General features: G+C 41.6%; 1 protein-coding gene across 1 annotated transcript; it reads left to right on the forward strand.

Annotated features, from left to right (window-relative positions):
* Positions 1-1916: 1916 nt before the first annotated feature.
* Positions 1917-2402, forward strand: LOC136548038 (protein FAR1-RELATED SEQUENCE 5-like). Its single transcript, XM_066539695.1, has one exon. The coding sequence runs from the start codon at positions 1917-1919 to the stop codon at positions 2400-2402; it is 486 nt and encodes a 161-aa protein (XP_066395792.1).
* Positions 2403-19507: the final 17105 nt, after the last annotated feature.

A 19507-nucleotide genomic window follows, 5' to 3' on the forward strand; every position in this document is an offset into this window, starting at 1 on the left:
ATGCAAGCTTGAAGTGATTTTGAGCTCAAATTGCTTACAAATGAAAAAACCACAATAAAGAACCATATATATATAGTGAACAAAATGAGATAAGACAATGGTGAAACATGAGAGTATGAAGTTGGTAACCTTTAGAACCAAAGAATCGATAGAGGAATCGAAGAAATCGATGGAGGAATCGAAGAATGGATGGAGAAAGAGCAAGAACACTGCTTAAATTTGAACTGAAGCTCTCGGGCGGGCTCAGGGAGGAAGAAGACGGCCAGTAGGATTTATAGGGGGGACGTTTAGTCCCGGTTGGTGGATCCAACTGGGACTAAAGGTCACTTTCCAGTCCCGGACCACGCCACTAGCCGGGACAAGAGCTTTACTCCCGGTTGGAGCCACCAACCGGGAGTAAAGGTCGACCTTTAGTCCCGGTTGGTGGCTCCAACCGAGACTAAAGGTCCCCTGCCACAACGGCCTGGCGCAGGAGCCGTTGGGCAGGGACCTTTAGTCCCGGTTGGAGCCACCAACCGGGACTAAAGGTCTCTCTAGTCCCGGGCGCAATATTTCCCAGGACTAGAGCCTGGTTTGGCCCTTGGATCAAAGGTCTGTTCTCTACTAGTGCCGAGCTCCTACGCGTAGGGAAAACGTCACTGGCCTGCTCGTAACACCGGTGCCCATCCCTTACACTAGCCCTAGCCGTCGCCGGCCTGCCCTCACCCTCACGCGACGCCATCGTCGCCGGCCATACCTCGCCTGTGCCTAGCTAGCGCCATCGCTCCTCCCTCCTCCCCGGCGCCGCCGACTGACACGAGCGGCACCTATGCCCACACCTAGCGCTTTATGACCCGTGGCCCCGCCGGCGCCGTCATCGCAGCTGCCGAGGAGACGTGCTTGGCCCCCGCCAGTCTCCCCGTGCCCTCCGTCGACAACGCTTGCCGTGGAGAACTCTCTGATCCGAATCCGATCGAGCTCCAATCGCAGAAGGCCAAGGTTCCTGTCCTCTTCACTTGTTTTGCATTTGATTTATCTCATATAGCATAAATTGGAAATGCAGCAATGCATTTGTTTCCAGTGTATGATCTAGTCACTTGTTTTGCACTTAACGATGGATTCATAAATTCTAAATTTCATTCATCTCACTTGCGGACAATGTCAACGGAATGATATCTTGATTTCAAGATAAACCATTGCTCGTTGCTAGGACATGGTCATCTTAAACAAACATACTTTGCTTGGAGGATTATGTTAACTGTACTTTGGTTATTACTAAGATAAAGCACAGTTAGTAAGCATCTAAACTGAAAAATCATAAAAATGTGCCAGGTCTTTTTCAGCAGTGATAATATAATGCGGTGAAATCTAGTTTCAGCTGCATGCTCTGCTACTGAACTTGTTTTTGATGTGTGACTATCTATCTGCAATCTGTTGGTGCCACAGTGTTGAACATGTGCTATATGGCATTGATGCACATGGTAAACAATGTTTGTTTGTGAATTTGATTCTTGGCATATATTGTATTACTCATATAGGTTTATTTATTTTTGGTGGGTTAAGTAGTGCTTATAACAGCACACGTGATTTGAGCAATCTAATTTTGAACTTGCTGCTATCGTGATGCTTTTTGTGATGGAGTTGTTAACTGGGGTTGGTCAATCCTTTTTCTTTACTGATGATTGCATGTAGGCAAAGAACCCATTATGCATAAGATGTCTTGTACGACGTGGCATGCTAATGTACTTTGTTTTTTATACTGATGCAGGAGGAAATGTTGGGTCTTGATTCTTTGCTGAAGAACAATGAAATTGTTAGGAAGATGTTTGGTAGTGAAAAAGAATGATATTGGTTTTATAACAAATATGCTAGGGGTGAAGGATTTAGTGTGAGAAAAAGCTATCGTGAAGGATTTCATCTATGAACACAACCATCCGATGGCGGAACGAGACCTTGCTTGTCTTCTGCGTTCACATAGAAGAATCAGCGATGAGTCGAAAGCTGATACTGTGGCGATGCAGATTTCTGAGATCCGCAAACACCAGATAATCGATATTATGGAAATACAGTACGGTGGGTATGATAAGGTTGGATTTACAACAAGAGACTTGTATAATTTCTGCCATCACAATAAGGTGGAGACAGCTGGTGGTGGTGGTGCTCAAACAGTCATCAGTAACCTGATAGAATGTAGATGTAGGGATCCTGATTTCTTCTTCGACTACAAGACTGATGAGAAAGGGCACCTCAAGGGACTGCTCTGGTGTGATAGTCAATGTCGGCTTGATTATGCAACATTTGGTGATGTCGTCGTATTTGATAGCACGTACAAAATGAATCGGTACAACCTGCCCCTTGATCTTTTTGTTGGGGTGAATCACCATGGTAGCATAGTTCTTTTTGCATGTGGAATTATTTCCTAGGAGATAATTGAGCCATATGTGTGGATTCAACAGAGATTAATTAAAGATGACTCATGACCAATGAATGCTTTGTCTCACCTTATGCTTCTTGCGGGTTCCCAAACAGCTTCTTGTCCATCAAAGCCAATGCTTTGTCTTGATCATCCTTTGCTTCTTGAGTCATCTGACTTGTGTCATTTGAAAATTAGTACAGAATATATGCAGCAACTTGCCATCCACCTTGTGGAAGCTCTGAAAATTAGAAGTACACATAAGCATCAGGTTACTGCTGCCCTGATGCTAGCCACAATTGAGAATTAGATAGGACCAGGAACAACATCAGACATTGCCTTGCTTACGGTGACTATTTGCTTTGGTTAGGCCCAACCAGTAAATCGAAAGGGAAATACATACTGTAACTGAAAATTGTCAAGAAAACAGAAAAGCAGCACATGTTTGATGAAGAGGAAGAAAGGTGGATGGCAAGTTGCTGCAGAGGAAGAGGAGAGCAGCAGGTGTGTACCATCTGGCTGTTGGTGAGGAGCGGCACATTGGGGACGGGGCTAAAACCAGGATCCGCGTCCTGAGCATGGACTCGGCGACGTACTGTGGGTCGTCATCGTGCCCCGCGCCACCGTCGTGCAGGCCGAACTCACCCTCTAGGTCATCGACGTCGTCCTCCTCCTCATCGCCTGCCACACACGAGCAGCCCTCATGGCGCTCATACTCATAGCAGGCACGGCAGTTGGTTGTGGGCACCGGCTTGCCGAGCCCGCCCTCCAGCTTTGCCACCATGGACTGCCACGTATGTGGACGCAGGCACCTCGCCACCCGCACCCCCCCTGGGCAGTGGGGATGGCCGCCGCCGCTGTGACCAGGGGCGCAGTCGCTGCCACGGCCTCCACGTGCTCGGTTGGGGAGCTGAGGTCTAGTGAGGAGGGGTCGGGCCCGGATCTCTACGAAGACGATGCAGGAGCAGCGCAGCGCATCGAGGTCCTCCTGTGGACGGATCAACGGCGGCGGACGGCGGCGGCACAGAGACGGAGAACACAGAGATGGCGCGAATGGACCCTAACAAGACGAAAATATTCATCTTTTTTTAAAGCAAATATTCATCTAACTATAGTACTTAAATCATACATCACAACTATACTACTCAAAACATTATTTTTACAATTATGGATTTACCGTTTTACCCGTGATTAAAAAAATTAACTACGAAAAAGGAATTGCCAGTCTTTTATTTGAAGTCCTAATCCTCAAGCATTGGGAGGCGTTATGGCGCATATGGGCCCACTGACCATAGACACATCTAACGCCTCCCGACGCCTCCTTCGTTGACGCCTCTCAACGCCTTCCCTCATATGGGCTCACCAATCATAGACACGTCTAATGCTTCCTGACGCCTCTCGAACCATACTAAAAAAAGTTCTTCATTTTAACCTTTGTTGGCAGCGAGTTGGACACAACACTATTCGCTCATCTAAATACAACAACAACAACAACAACAACAACAACAACAACAACAACAACAACAACAACAACAACAACAACAACAACAACAACAACAACAACAACAACAACAACAACAACAACAAAGCATTTGAGTCCCAAACAAGTTCGGGTAGGCTAGAGTTGAAACCCAGCAGAAGCAATTAAGGTTCAGGCACGTGAATAGCTGTCTTAACATTCATTCGCTCATCTAAATAGATTCAATTTTTTGCTTCTACAAAATTGTTGATCTTATCAGGAGACATAATTTTTGGGAAAAAATTATCTGACTTTATATGAATATTTTGGTACAATGTTGTTACCTAAGTACAACAGTTATTTACTGTGGCTTCGGCGAACAAACAGAAGCATTTTTCCTGATGTAAATACTCTATATATTAGAGATTACTATTTCTTTACTATTTGTTTAACATATATTTTTGTTAGCAATCTATATTTGCATTCATGAATAAACTAGAATGCCTGATTCCAATAAAGTATTGATACCAAGTTTCTCCTTGAACATATATGTTTTCAATTACCAAGTCATAGATCTCATCAGGGGTACAGTTTTCATATAATCTTGTCTTCATCCAACTAAGTCAGAAAAGGCAGGTATTCATTTTCAAAAAGAATCTGCAAACTTATAAGAACTTTCTATTTGCAGTGAGTTTGTTAGAACTACGGTAAAATAATCAACGACTGTTATAATAATTGGTTTATGATAGAAAGTGATTGTAATAATGTCATTTCGATAGAAGGTTTGTTTAATGAATGAACTGTGTTTTGTCTAAATTTATTGTACAAATGATGTATTTCCATAGTTGATTCTAGCCCTGAAGCCGTTAGTGATGGTTCTAGAGGTTCAACCAAGTATGCTTTTTACTCTCTCCTTGTATGTCATTCTGGCTTTTCTAGGTATAAGCTATGTACCTAGAAAAGCCATAATGACCCATAATTTAGAATAGATGGAGTACTTTACAAGGCACTCATTGTAAAATCGTCGTGTTATATATTTTAAATGACTGTAACATATAATATATATATATATTCTACTGTAGTATAATCAGTCTCACTTTTACCTTGGACAGATCGTTCAATGGCTCTATATCTTCTCAGATAGACAAGCTAGATATGGGACACACATATAAGACACCCAACCTTTAGTTTGGTCACATGCATAAATACTCTTTTAGGAAAAAAGTAATATTGTACTAAATTATTTATACTGGTAAAAATTCAAAATGTACAACAAAATCGGTGAGCGTCGTTGTTCCTAAATGTATCGGAACCAAAAAAAATTTAATCTACTATTATCTACACATATTTTACCTCTGAATATATACATGGTACAGACATATATACTGCAGAATATGGTGGAATAAACAAAACTGATCTCACATATCCTCTATTTATGCGGAAATTAAGCCATTTATGAGCTCAAAAGGTGCACAAAATGGAAGCCACAGCGTCAAACAGTGGAACCAAACAGGTATGCCCAATCATCAAAAGCATCTCTTACTCAATACCTTACATGCATGCACCAACAAGCAAACTTTTCTGACTAGTACATGGCAAAAATGTAGAAGTTTGCCTAACTTCCACCATGAACAAAATGCATGTATCACGATTTCATCATAAGCACCCAAAGGATATCCATGTATATCTACGCCAGTGGACCATCAGCTCTGTTTGTTAGAAATATCACAAATGTAAGGCGTTTAAACTCTTTAGGGAGGAAGAACTCCATTTTTTGCCATAAAACTTCAGCATTTTTTTGTTATCAAACTTCAAAATCAAAGAAATATGAACCCTCCCTGAAGAGTTTAAAGTTTAGCGAGAAAGGTGCCAGGTCAAGAAGCACTTTTTATTTAGTCCTTATTGATGGTCATACATAACATAACCAATGCATGTAACCTATACGCCGCCCTTTAGTTCGGTGGGCCAAGGCCATCCATATGACAAGTAAAAGGTAATTGACATCAACATCATCCATTACTGATCAAGTAGGTATATTTCGCCCATCACTCTTAACTGGACTAATGGTGATGGGCTTCCATTTTCATATGTCACTTGGTGGTGCATTTTGAACCATTATTTGAATGCACTTCTAGTGATATGCTCCAGAGCAGCGTCTTCAATGCGTTGACCATTCACTACTCCGGATCTATGGATCAATAACGGGTTTAAACCCGACATATCACTGCCGAAACAGATCTGGTAGATGGCATTTACCAGTGATGGGGTTTATCGACCATATCACTGCGCTGGCGCATGGTTCCCAGACAGTTTGGTGGATTCAAGTGGCAAATGATAATATCATACTCACTCATGGTTGACTGGATTCAACTATATAGCGACGTTCATTTTTTCCATTTTTATAAATACTTTATTATTATATTTAAATAAAGGTTACTATCTCATATTTTACATAATATTTTAAATATGACCCATTTAGCATCTTTCTATGTAGTTCATGGATCGATTCAGGAAGGATTGTGACACCTTCTATGCCACTTTATTATTGCAAGTTTGCGACCTTGGTTAAAATCTTGAAGCTCACGTTTAAAAGGCGAATTGATCTATATTGTTGAACCTTGATCGCCTTTTGACACTTTGGTATTATATAGTGTAACAATCATATCCCAAGTCAAAAGAAGTTTTCTGTTATAGAGTTTTCAATCTCAGGGGACATCTACATTTTTATTAATTTTTTTCTAGAATCATTTTTGTAAAATTGACCATGAGTTAAATCCATGTTTCTTTTGTAAAGGAGTAACTCTATTCATTGTGTAATTATTAGCTTACCAGGATTGAGATGGTAATGGGGTTAACTCATCCATTTGACTAGAAGCATACCTCGCGTGTTGTTACGGAAATCGCAAATAAATTTTAGTGGATTGTGTGGTATGCTGACGTGGACAAATAAATGCATGTTATTGGATACGTAGTTTGGTGACGTGGATAGTTTGCATAAATAGATATGTGTCATAATCGCATGTGTTAGTGGGTTGCTGATTTGGATGACTTGTATGTTGAAATAGACTTTCAGTGAGGTTTAGGATTAAGAGATATAGATAGATATAGATAAAGCAAACAAAAAATGAAGTGCAAGAGTACGATCGACCATCCTATAATTTCTAAAACAAACACCCTATTGCAAAACAAACCAAATCGATCCTACTGTTCTAATAACGAGAACAAAATCGATCCCAAATAAGCAAAACGACAACCTCGCGTACGGAATTAACCAGCTAGAGGCTAGAGCTTGGCTACACAGTAACCAATGCCCTGCAGTTTTGGTATGTGGTGGATGACGCAGGCGGGCCAAATCAATCCGTACGTCGAGGGTCTTTCCTACTGGCCGGTTCTTGGTTACTAAGATTCTCACCATCCGGAGCGGGTCACGTAGCTAGCTAATGTGTTACGCATCCGTGCCGATAATTGGTGACACTTGACCGGTAGTGATTAGTGATACGCATCAGGGAACCAAGCAAGTGGCCGTACATTCGCGCACGAGCTGTGTTTCCTCAATTATTCAGGAATAAACTGTGGATTGACGTTCCATATTCATCCAAGATCGATGTGTGACGTATATCAGTATATGTACACACAACATATACAATAATTCATTACAATAGCTTATGTTGGGCCACTTGGATTCTTTTCTCACTTGTGATCATGTACGTGTCACGTGTAAAAAGGAAAAATCAACCACATCTCACACGAACCAGGCACTATAAAAATGGAACCTGGTTTTTGCTACTTTTCTATATATGCCACATGCCGTTTATCTATCAAAATAGTGGGTACTAAGAAAACAAATCCACTAAAAGTTGTCTTCCAACACTAAGTCAAATATTTAATATAGACATATAACCTAAACTAACTAATTAACTAAACTTAAAATAAACCTAAACATAATAACTAACATTCTAAACTAGTCATAAAACACTTGCACCTACATGTACACGTACAAATCGAGGGAAGAACCTAAACACGGGTTTGTAAATGTAACTGATCTACCTAAACAACTTTGCATATCCACCAAAATCAACTTTGCTTCAAACCCTAGCTACCTAGCTAGCAAGGGTTTGCAAAATACACCAAACTAGATCAAATCGATGCATGTAAATTGAGGAGGAGAGGGTGGATACCTTGCTCTTTAAGATCTACGAATTAAATCCATGCTTTAAAGGTCGAATCAAGAGAGTAGAGAAGGTAGGACGGATTGGGGAGAGAGAGGGGGGAGAGGGGATGCAACAAAGAAGTGTGAATCGGTCATGAAACTAGCTACCACAGGCTTATGGTTCATAGCTCGACGTCATGGGACATGGCGCCGAGCTAAGCACCAAGATCTCTGGTGCCGAGCTCAGTGCCATGGACCAAGGTGCCAAGCATTAGCAATGTCACCGTCACATAGGCATCCACGCCACCCCTTGCCTCTGATCTCGACGCCAAGGCCCACGGCATCAAGGCGTGTTACCTTAGCGCCATGGGTCACGGTGCCAAGCCCAGGGTCTAAAAGCGAGTTTAGGAGGCCTAGTTGTATAAACGTGAGTAGTATTTTCAAACCTTTGATGGATCAACGCGATCGCCACTATAGGTGCTGAGCCTAATCAAAGAAGAAATTGGACTCATCAAAAGATCTACTAGGTGTCATGTTCTACCCCAATAGTTTTATTTTGTTTTATGTGCCTCTGTCTGTGTGTATCTTCTTATATGTAGATTTGATTTGTAAAACATCGAATTGCTCTTCTTCTTATATGATATAGCAGCGCTCCTGCTAATTTTTTTAAAAAAAGTTTTTTTTTAAATAATTAAATTAAAAAAATCAGGAAAGGTGAGGCTAGCGGTATTCATGCTTCAAATTGTTGATCGCAATATTGCATCCGTCTGTGGCCCACAGTGAAATAGACAGCAGTTCGTACGGGGCCTCCATGCAAGCCATAGAAAAGCGAGCTATGGCCAGCGTCTGGCGACAAGAGGAGCCGGGCTTAAATCAATACTACAAAAAGTATTTCTAGGTGCGGCCAATAAGCCTTTGTAGAGGCGGTTTGGCCAGCCGCCCCTACCGAACCGTCTTTACAAATCATGCATTTGTAGGGGCGGCTCTTATTACTAGCCGCCCCTACAAATACCTGTTTGTAGGGGCGGTTCAATTTAGAATTGCCCCTATAGTACGTTTTTCCGCAAAAAAAAATTCAAATTTACAATTCAAAATCGTGTTGCTGAACGTCCCGCGACCAACGTTCCGAACTGCGTTCGTGTTGCCGAACGCCCCGCGACCAACGTTCCGAACCGCGTTCGCGTTGCCGAACGCCCCGTGACCAACGTTCCGAACCGCGTTCGCGTTGCCGAACGCCCCGCGACCGCGACTACAAGCACAAGAGTATTATATAAACTACAATTACAAGTCCAATTCACAAGAATATATACAATACATCATTAAATATACAAATTCCATACACATTGTTATCAACGTCCTAGAGCTAGCCTTTCGGTCTCACGAAGGTGTTGGTCCTGAGGATTTGTACCTAAGTCAGACTCTTGGTCATGGTAGACGCCTCTGACGTGTACAATCTGATCCAATATGAAGTTGCAAAGGTCACCGACGAGATCTAAGAGTTGGTCATTCTTGTATGGGTCTCTTTTCATTCCTTTCTCTTCTCTCCACTACAAGAGAACAAGTTTCGGTTTAGTATTTCATACCAAGTATGAAGTTTTTATACTACGGGTGAAGAGGTTCAAACTTACCCTTAAGGGGTGTCTCCTATAGGCACCGGTGTTACTCATCATATAACATATATAGTATCCATAATGTACACTCCCAGGCTTCTGCTTGGGGCACTGTGTATTTTGCATATGAAAATGTTAAGTAATGCTTTTGACAGCCATGTATCGGAGTACTGAAGAAGTAAGTTACACTTACCGCATATAGTGTTTTTATAGCCAGCTTTTTCTTCCTTGCTGGATCATGCCTTCTGTGATGATTAGTGACATAGAACATAAATGCCCTGTTCGAATTATTTTAGCAAATACAACTTGTTAGAATCCAAAAGTGAACGTTACAAGTATGTATACAAACATATAAGCTAATGAGGATTGTCGATATGTATACGTCTTGAGAATCGATATGAAGTCTTTGTATGTCACCGGGTCCCTATCTATTGAATCAAAGACCCATGCCATGCTCCTCCCGACATCGACGGCTATACAAATCTAGTGGTTGCTGCATGGATTGAATCATATAACTAGATAAGCTCTTTTGCATCGAATAAAATATATCGAACAAAGCTTTAAGTATAGAGTTGAACTTACTCGAAGTTGTATGGTAGCCATATAGTAGAGTGTTGTTAGAGACTTTTGAAAGCCAGGGCAATGTATGCCGCAACCTTAAGGGACTCTTCCCTTAGTTTCGCCGTACGGATGCGCTCTTTCTCCCGAAGAGTCTTTGCAGTAGCTAGCTCTTTGGCATCCAGTGTCCACCATTTAGGGTAATTAAAATTTGTTTGGGCTATAGCTTGAGGGTCTAGATACCCGACTTTCACACTTGGCATTTGTTTGACAATGTGCACATTCTACAAATCACGACGTGGATTAGTTACAACAAAATTCAAAGATTACATTCATATCATATCGGGAGGACAAGGACTTACAGGCACCACGTGCGAATTAGATTCATCTCCATTTCTCCCAGGTGAAAGCATGTGTGCATGTCATTGAAGTCAAAGACAATTTTCCCAGCTGGGCTTCCAAATGTGCCGGTGGGGAAGCATGCTTGTATGAGATCTATGCTCGTTGGGAGAACACGCAAGTACCAATCATGGAACCTTCTCATTCCAAGTGGTAGGCGCTGGATGTCCCGGTTTGGTAGGAAGGGCTTGCCTCTTTCATATGTTTTCGGGCAATCCTTTGACCATTCGATGGCATCAATATTTGGATACTCCTTTGCAATTTGGTGGAGTTTGCTAGTGACGGCCTCCTCAGAACCCCGTGATGGGACTTTTTTAACTTGGTTCTCAGGCTTGAACTGGTCATGGGAAAACCACTTGGACACTGACGAGACGTCTTTGATCAGAACATAAACTGGCCTTATGGTGATTGGATGCTTCTTTCGAAGTTCCCATTCAGGCACATCCTCATCTTCTTGTGCATCACCTTCTTCAGGAGGCACTCGTTGTTCATGTATCGGCTGTGCTTGTTGAGAAGACTGTGGTTTCTCATGATGCACTTGCTCTGTACGAGCTGGAGAAGGTTGTGGCAGCTCATCAGGCACATGCTCGCTATGAGGCGGGGAAGAATGTGGCATCTCAGGAATGTGGTGGTCACAAGATGGTGAAAATATCTCCCTGACCTCAACAACTCGCTCCAAATTTGGGAGAGGGGGAGGCGGCGAAGAAGCAGTCAATATAATGTCCCGTTTGTGCCAGAGGATGAACTGCCTCATAACGTCTTCGAGTAACACTAGCCCCTCGGGGGTTGCGTAGTCTATCCTCCACTGCATGAACTCGGGCTTCACTGTATTCACCTCGACCCTAGTGTAGTCCAGCGGTATCTTATTATTGTGGTGTAAGCCACCGAGAGGATCTGCCACACCAGTTGCCACCTCCATCACAATGTTCTGCCGGCCGCTGAGAAACACCAAGGTGCAACTAGTTGGTTCTCGTATGCGATCGACAGGGGTTGTGGCTGCAGTGGAACCTTGGCTGCTAGGAACTTTCGGAGGGCTGCCAACTAATGCTAGTTCTCCCGGCGGCGTCACTAATATACGTGGTTCCGTAGACAGTCCTTGCTCCTCTAGTGCCTTCGCAACTAGAGCCTTCACTTGGAGCTCAAGATTAGCCTTCCGATCTCTGCCATGTTTCTTGTACATATGCCTATCCTCTTCAAATCATTGCTTCTAGGTCGTTCTTTTCCCTAGCCCCCTGGTGCGACCTATGTGCTCCTTGTTTCCCAAGCCAAGGCTAAGCTCGTCCCTCTCTCTAGAAGGATTGAATGAGCCCTTCTCCTTGTCTTCAGCATATTTCAGTATCCATGATACTACCTCTTGGGTCTCTAACTTATCAAACTTAAGATTACCGCCGGATGATTCTGTACTCCTCGCATATATCCAATTCCTTGAGCGTACCTTCAAATTCATCACATCGATATTTCCAGCAGCTGTGGCCTCTTCGTCCATCTTCCTAAACTGCTCTTCCTTGGCATAGTAGCCACCGGGGCCTAGATGATGGTAGTGTTTGTTCCTCTTCGCCAGCTCGGTGTTATGGGCACTGAGCTCCAATGCCTCCGATGAAGTCTTCTGAGCCACGAGCTCCTCCCATTGACTAGGAGTTATTTTGTCAAACTCGTTGAAGGGAGTTAACCCCTTTTGGATATACTTCGTGTTGAGCTCCGACCTCCAACGTTGGAATGACTCTCCCATCATCCTGAAAGCATTTTTTACCAGTTCATGCTTACCCTTCGGAAATCTAAAATTGAGCTTCAGCTGCCTATCCCATAGTTCATTCTTTTTGTTCTCTGGTACCTCTTTCCAGTTAGAGATTGCTGGGTTCAATTTATCTCTTACTAGGGCCCCAATCGCATTACGAAATTGTCCTCTTAATTCCTTTGGCTCAAGGATCTCCCCTGCTGGGTTGACCTCCGTTATCACATAGCATGCCTTATCTAGATATAGATTTCCTTTTCTATCCCCTCGTTTCCTCTTAGGCTTGGTAGTCATTGTTGTGTCTTGAGGTTGTGGAGCAGAGGCATCGTGATTCGTCTCTGTGGCTGTTGCCTCTGCTCTCCTTTCCTCTACTCCGTCTTGTCCAGCGAGATGTCGCGGACATCGACGTCGTCTTTTCCGAGTTTTAGAAGGGACCTGTATATACGACAGGTCAAAGTGTTAGTAGAGGTAACACAGCCAAGCTTTAGCAAAATTTACAAGCTAAGGCTTTTTCCCTACCTCCTCGTTCGGGTCAAAATCCTTGTCTAAATCTTCTCTGTTGGCCTCCTTCTGGCTTCACGTGGGAAAGGATTCTCGGGACTTACATATCCCTCTTCTGAGTCCTCATCATCATCATCCTCTTCTTCTTCACCTTTAGCAGCCTCTCCTGCTATTCCTTCTGCTCCCCCTTCCTCCTTGTCACATAGCTCCTGAGTAAGCATCACTTCTAGATCCTTTTCTACCTCATTATCGAACTGCTCCTGAGTAAGCTGGTCTTCTAGTGCTTGCTCCTCATAGGTTGGCTGCTCATCATGCTCGGGGCATCAGGGGCTACATTGTCTGGTGTCTGCGACATTATTTCGCGCTTTGTTCTAATAGATGCAAGAAAGTGTGCTTTAGGTATGCGAGAAGGTATAAGAAATCAAAAAGGTCTATAAACCAAAGTAGTTCTATAAAACAACAATATATAAAAAATGAGAAGTAGCAGTAGTAGAGACCTCAGAAACATGTCAATCATCATCTGATCTTGAACTTGGAGCATCAAGGCATCATAACAGAGAAGAGAGGAGAAGGTAATGTAGGGGCGACTGCTAATGATGCCAAGTTCCTCACAAGTTCTTGATCATCAGCTCATATTCCATATAATGTATGGACTTAGACAATTTCATCATCGGCAAAACAAAGGAGAGGAGAGGAGAGGAGAGGGGAGATTTGGCAAAAAAAAAACAATAGCTGCTTAACAAACATAGAGAGGAAAAGCTGTAAAAACAAGCAGCTACTGCTTCCCAAACATAGAGGATAGGAAAATAGCCAAAAAACTAGTTGACTGCTGCCACATGGTTGAAAGACCCCTGTAGATCAAAATCTGGTAACTTAGATAGCCAGCTAGTAGTAGTAGGTGAGTAGCTAGCAGCAAGTAGAGTAGCTAGCAGCCAGCTAGTACCAGTAGTAGTTTCTAAGAGTATAGGGAAGAGGGCAGAGCAGCAGCCAACACTAGAGTAGTATAGAGTAGTAGTAGAACAGCAGTAGGACAGTAGTATAGAAGTAGTAGCCAGCAGTGTAGTTAAGAGCAGCAGCCAATGTGTTCCAGGAAATAAAGCCATTAATAAGAACAATGTGATAGAATACAAGCATTAGTAGTACCATGTTGACAATGTGATAGGAAATAAAGCCAATTTGTTGATAGTTTAAATGAGCAATGGAGGAAATAGGATTTATTAACTTGCAAGAAGACTCACTGTGCATATATAAAACAGTGGGCATATATAAGCATATATTAAAACAGTTGGCATATATAAAACAGTCTATTTTCAAGAGTTCAAGAGCCATCTAAGTTTCATGCTGGAATTAATAATATAGCAAGCAAGCAACTTCTTAGTAATACAGCTCGAGCATAGAAATTCTTAATAATACAGCAGCAAGCAACTTCTCCCTTAATAATACAGCTGCATGCAATTTTTATTTTGATCACAATGGCAGGGCCTGAGCAATATTTTCTAAGTAAGCAACAGGCTAATCAGTTCACTAGACTAAGCAGCTAGTCAAGCATGAAATGAGGATTTACACAAATAAGCACACAAGCTGATGACTGCATTGCCCACTATTTCACTATCATATCTAAACAAGCTCAAGCAACAATGCACATATCTAAAAGTAGTGGGCATTTCTAAAAACAGTGAGCCTTTCTTGCAAGTTGCACTAACTGACTCAAGTTGCACTAACTGACAGTTTAAATGAGCAATGGAGACCACAAAGATGAAAAAAATTGACAACAGTCCCCATGTTAAAAGTTTTTTTTGAGGGGTAAAGGATAACAAGTTGACAACAGAGAGATGAGCCATGCATATTTGAACGAAGAAAGAAAACATGTAATAAACTGACCCATGTTTTCCGCCCAGCATTACACTCACTATATAATACTATATATGCTGTTTTAATTTAGAATCATGAGATGATGCATTACAAAATGCATGAGTCATATAGGCATCACATATATAAAAATCTAGATCTCTGTTTCGAGAAAAAGCCCACTGGTATCTCCATTACATGTATATAACATAAAAGCTTCAGAGGGGACAGTAACGCAAGCAATTTGCTCTTTCCAATGAAGAAAGCTTCAATCTTGCGACAAGGGACGCTATGGGCAGAGGGAAGTGAGGTGGCAGCCAAGTGGGGAGGTGGACAGGTTAGCTAATAGTGTTTGTGGGATTAAGGTTTTTACATTCCTTTGTATACACTGGACCATGATTTGGGGCCGGTCACTTGGAATAAATTAGTAGTCCAACACAACGGCCGACAGGGTAGCTGGGCAGCCGTCTTCTAGTGCTTCCGTATCTGTCCAAATCTGGCCGACGGCAGCAATGACTAACGCAGGTCGTGTCATTATTTAATCACAAAGACTAGAAGAACACAAATTTTATCGAGAAAGTAGTATCTTTATATATAGAGAGAGAGGATGTGGTCGGGCGAGGTGTTTAATCTATATATACCAAATATTAAAGAGCCAAAGTATTATTCATATATATCTTTTCTTTGATTGTGTGGTAGCTAGACAGCTTTGGAGTGATATGTCTGAGGTGCTAGATAGAGATGTAGAAGCAGATTTCGCTTCTATAGGAACCTTGTGACTCAGTAATATTTTTGTTCTGTTGCCCTACGGGGGCTTTGGAAGCTGAGAACTGTCTATGCTTTCAGGATATGAGGTGGAAAAATGGTCATTGTCTGTTACAGAAGGTAACAACGATGATTTAGAGCTGGTCTCTTCTTTGCCCAAAAGAGATGCAAGGGGAGTTCATGGCTCGGTTGGACAGGATGAAATCTTTCTACTCAAGACCTCTTAGGATTACTGGCTGAACCAAGTATACAACAAGTGGGAGAGGTACCGCTTTCAATCTGGGAGAGGTACCAACTATAACAACCACTCTAGTTGTTAGCAGCCTCAAAGGGGCAACACACCACTTAGATATATCTATCTATGTAGGTCAATTTCTTGATGCAACGATGAATGCACCCAAAGATAGTGACAGTCGAGCAAACCCCCCTGCCATGTTCCTCTTACATAGTTCCTTTTTTATATTTATATTGATATTAGAGTGTTCCTTGTTTATAATATTATACTAGAGTCTTCTTGCTGACATACTGATTCAACACACTATATATGTGCATGAATTTGATGCTGAGATAAAAAAATATACATGAGAATCATTATTTGCGACACCTTGACACTGGACAATCAATGCCCGGCGGCTTAGGTCAATGGCACATTTGATTTTTGTAAATTTCTGTCACCTAGCTCAAATGGCCTGATGGAACTTTCTTTTGAGGATCTCAAACTGAGAAACAGAAAAGATATTGACGGCACACCGAGATTGGTCCGCAAAGGAAGGAAGGGGAGAGAAGGGAGCGGGCATACCTGGTGGGTGATCGTCGCCGGTGAAGAGGTGGCGAAGTGGGGCGGGGTTGGCCCAGCCATTGGAGGGGGCGCGCGGGTGCACCGCCGGCCATCGGTGGAGGTGCGCGGAGGCCGCCCGCTGGTGGAAACCCTAGGGCAGGGAGGAGCAGGCGCGCGGGTGCGGGGAGGGGGCGCATGGGTGCGGAGATGGGGTGCGCGGGTGCGGGGAAGGGGCACGGGCCGCCGTCGGGACAGGTCCAGGAAGCGGCGTCGACGGGGCAGCCTGACGGCGTCGGAGGAGAAGAGAGCACCCAACAACAGACAACACCCATGTGCCATTGGATTTATAGTCGGGATGATTTGTAGGGGCGGTTTCTAATCCAGCCACCCCTACAAATGCATTTATAGGGGCGGTTCCTGATCCAGCCGCCCCTACAAATGCATTTGTAGGGGCGGTTTCTGATCCAACCGCCCCTACAAATATTTTTTATTTTTTTAAATTATTAATTATGTATTATAAAAATAATTGTGTATATAAAACAATTGTGTATATGCAATTGTGACCAAAATAAAAGTAATATAAAAACAATTGTGTATATGCACAAATATAATATTTTGTATTATTCTATATATGAAGAAATATATATATAAACAATTGTAGTCAAAACAATATAGAAAACAAAAAAAACAAATATTAAAAATTTGAATTTTAAAACTTCGGCTACAATTTTATGATATTAAATGAAATAAAATGAAAATATTGTAAACATAAAAGTTGTATAACTCATCAACATGTACAACTTTTATTTTGGTCATCTTGTCATGTGACTTTGTTTGAACGATTCAAATTTTGAAATTCAAACAATTTCAACTTGAAATAATATTTTGAAAGAGTAAATGATTTTAGATGAAAAACTCATGAATACCAAAGTTGTAGAACTCATTCAATATGTACAACTTTTATTTTGATCATATTTTTCATTTGACCAAATTTGAATAGTTGAAATTTTGAATTTTAATAATTGGCAACTTCAAACAAGATTTTAAAACCTTAAATGATTTCAACAATAAAAGTCGTGAACATAAAAGTTGTAGAACTCATCACTATCTATAACTTTTATTTTGATCACTTCTTCATGTGACAAAGTATTAGTAAACATTGTTCATAAATTCACATATGACTCATAGTTTCCTAAATTATACGAGAAACATGTTGATTTGTGAATAATGTTTAATATCACTTTGTCAGATGAAGAAATGATCAAAATAAAAGTTGTAGATCTTGATGAGTTATACAACTTTGGTATTCATCACTTTTTCAGCTAAAATCATTTAATGGTTGAAAATCTCATTCGAACTTATCATTTTTTAAATTTGAAAATTTAAAGTGCTCAAACTTTGTCAAATGAAAAGAATGACCAAATCAACACACTAACTTGATAGGGCAAGATTTTAGAAAATTTTAGGAACAAAATCATCACATTTGGGGTTAGTATGAGGGAGAAAGACTAGTTACAAATTTTACCTAGAGATTAAAAAGTAAAAGCACAACTGTTCATGATCATCAATGATGAACAAGTGTGATTTCTCTTTTTAATCTATGGCAAAAACTTGTAACTAGTTTTTCTCCCTCATACTAACTCCAAATGTGATGGTTTTTTTCTAAATTTTCTAAAATCATGCTCTATCATTTTAGTCTAGTCATCTATCTTTGTCACTAATTTTGAACAATTCAAATTTTAAATTTCAGAAAATGACAGCTTTAAACCTGATTTTCAAACACTAAATGATTTCAGCTGTAAAGGTGATGAATATAAAAGTTGTATAACTCGTCAAGATCTCCTACTTTTATTTTGGTCATTTCATCATTTCATAAAGTGTTAAGTGATTTCATAAAGTTTTAGTAGTAATAGAGTGGATATTCAAATAGAGTCATCTAGATGTTGCAAAGGGTAGTCTCACACACATGCATAAATATAGTCTCACACACATACAAAAATATATAGTCTTACACGCGTACATAAATATATAGTCTCACACACATCCATAAATGAAGTCTTACAAACACACACTTACATAAACACTCCACGTTCAACAACTAGCTAGCCCACTGTAACGACTTCTCCTTGACACCTTTTCGTTCCCATGGCAATATATCTTTGGGGAGGTTCTTTTCTACAACACTGATCTTCTTAGGAAAGTCTATGAATAGTGGCATCTCATCATAGTTATTGTAAGCTTCAACATCGTCCACGCCTAATGTGTTGTTTCCCGGAGGCAACCACAGTGCTTTGTCTTCTTCTTCGGGGGGAGGTTACTTTGTGGGTCAGACATATAGAAAACGTGTGCGATACGTGAAGCGAGCACCCATGGGTCATCTTGGTAGCCAAGATTCTCGAGGTCTAGGACTCTCAATCCGATCTCATTCAATTGGTGTTGTTTGATCCAGCGGCATCGAAATAGGGCCACCATTATATCCCTTCCATAGTCAAGTTCCCATATCTCTTCAATGATGCCAAAGTATTGGATCTTTCACCCCAATCCATGCATCGAGAGCCTCTATTCGAATGCCGCTGTTTTGGTTCACATATTTACTATCCTTTGCGTGGGTATAGTACGTATACCCATTGATGTCATAATGCATTCCAAGATGTCATTTGTCTCGATGGCCCCTCCGCTAACCTACTTATGGTAATAGAGTCTATGGTTTCTCCAGGCGGTATGTTTTGGTCCTTCAACCATGTAGTTAGTCGTTGCTTGTGTTGTTTCATGACCCAAATCATCCGAACGGCTATTTCTCTCCGCCATAATAATAGCCTAGTGTTCATCAATGTACGGTTGCATCAGTTGTGTACTCTGCAAGACACTGTAATGCGCCCAACTCACCTCTTTGTAATCATAGTCGATGAACACTTTTCTACCACTGGTGCCCTTCCCAGCCAGCCTACCCTTGTGACGAGAATTGGGTTTACCAATCCCTTTCTGTACTTTTAGGTACTCTTGACAGCACTCGACGACTTCTTTAGTACTATAACCCTCTATCATGGAGCCCTCTAGGTATGCTCGATTATGCACGTATCGACTTAGAACCGATATGAACCGCTCGTAGGACCACATTTCATGCAAGTAGCAAGGGCCTAGCGCCTATATCTGATAAACCATGTGAATCATGAGACGTGGCATTATATCAAAAAAAGCAAGGGGTAAACATATCTCTAGTTGATTTTATGTCTCCACCACAAATTCATGTATGTCACTCAACTCTTGCTTGCCAATCGTCTTCTATGACATCTTCGAAAAGAAGTAGCACATGCG

This window comes from Miscanthus floridulus, chromosome 4 (genome assembly GCF_019320115.1).
Source record: "Miscanthus floridulus cultivar M001 chromosome 4, ASM1932011v1, whole genome shotgun sequence".
NCBI classification, from domain to species: Eukaryota; Viridiplantae; Streptophyta; class Magnoliopsida; order Poales; family Poaceae; genus Miscanthus; species Miscanthus floridulus.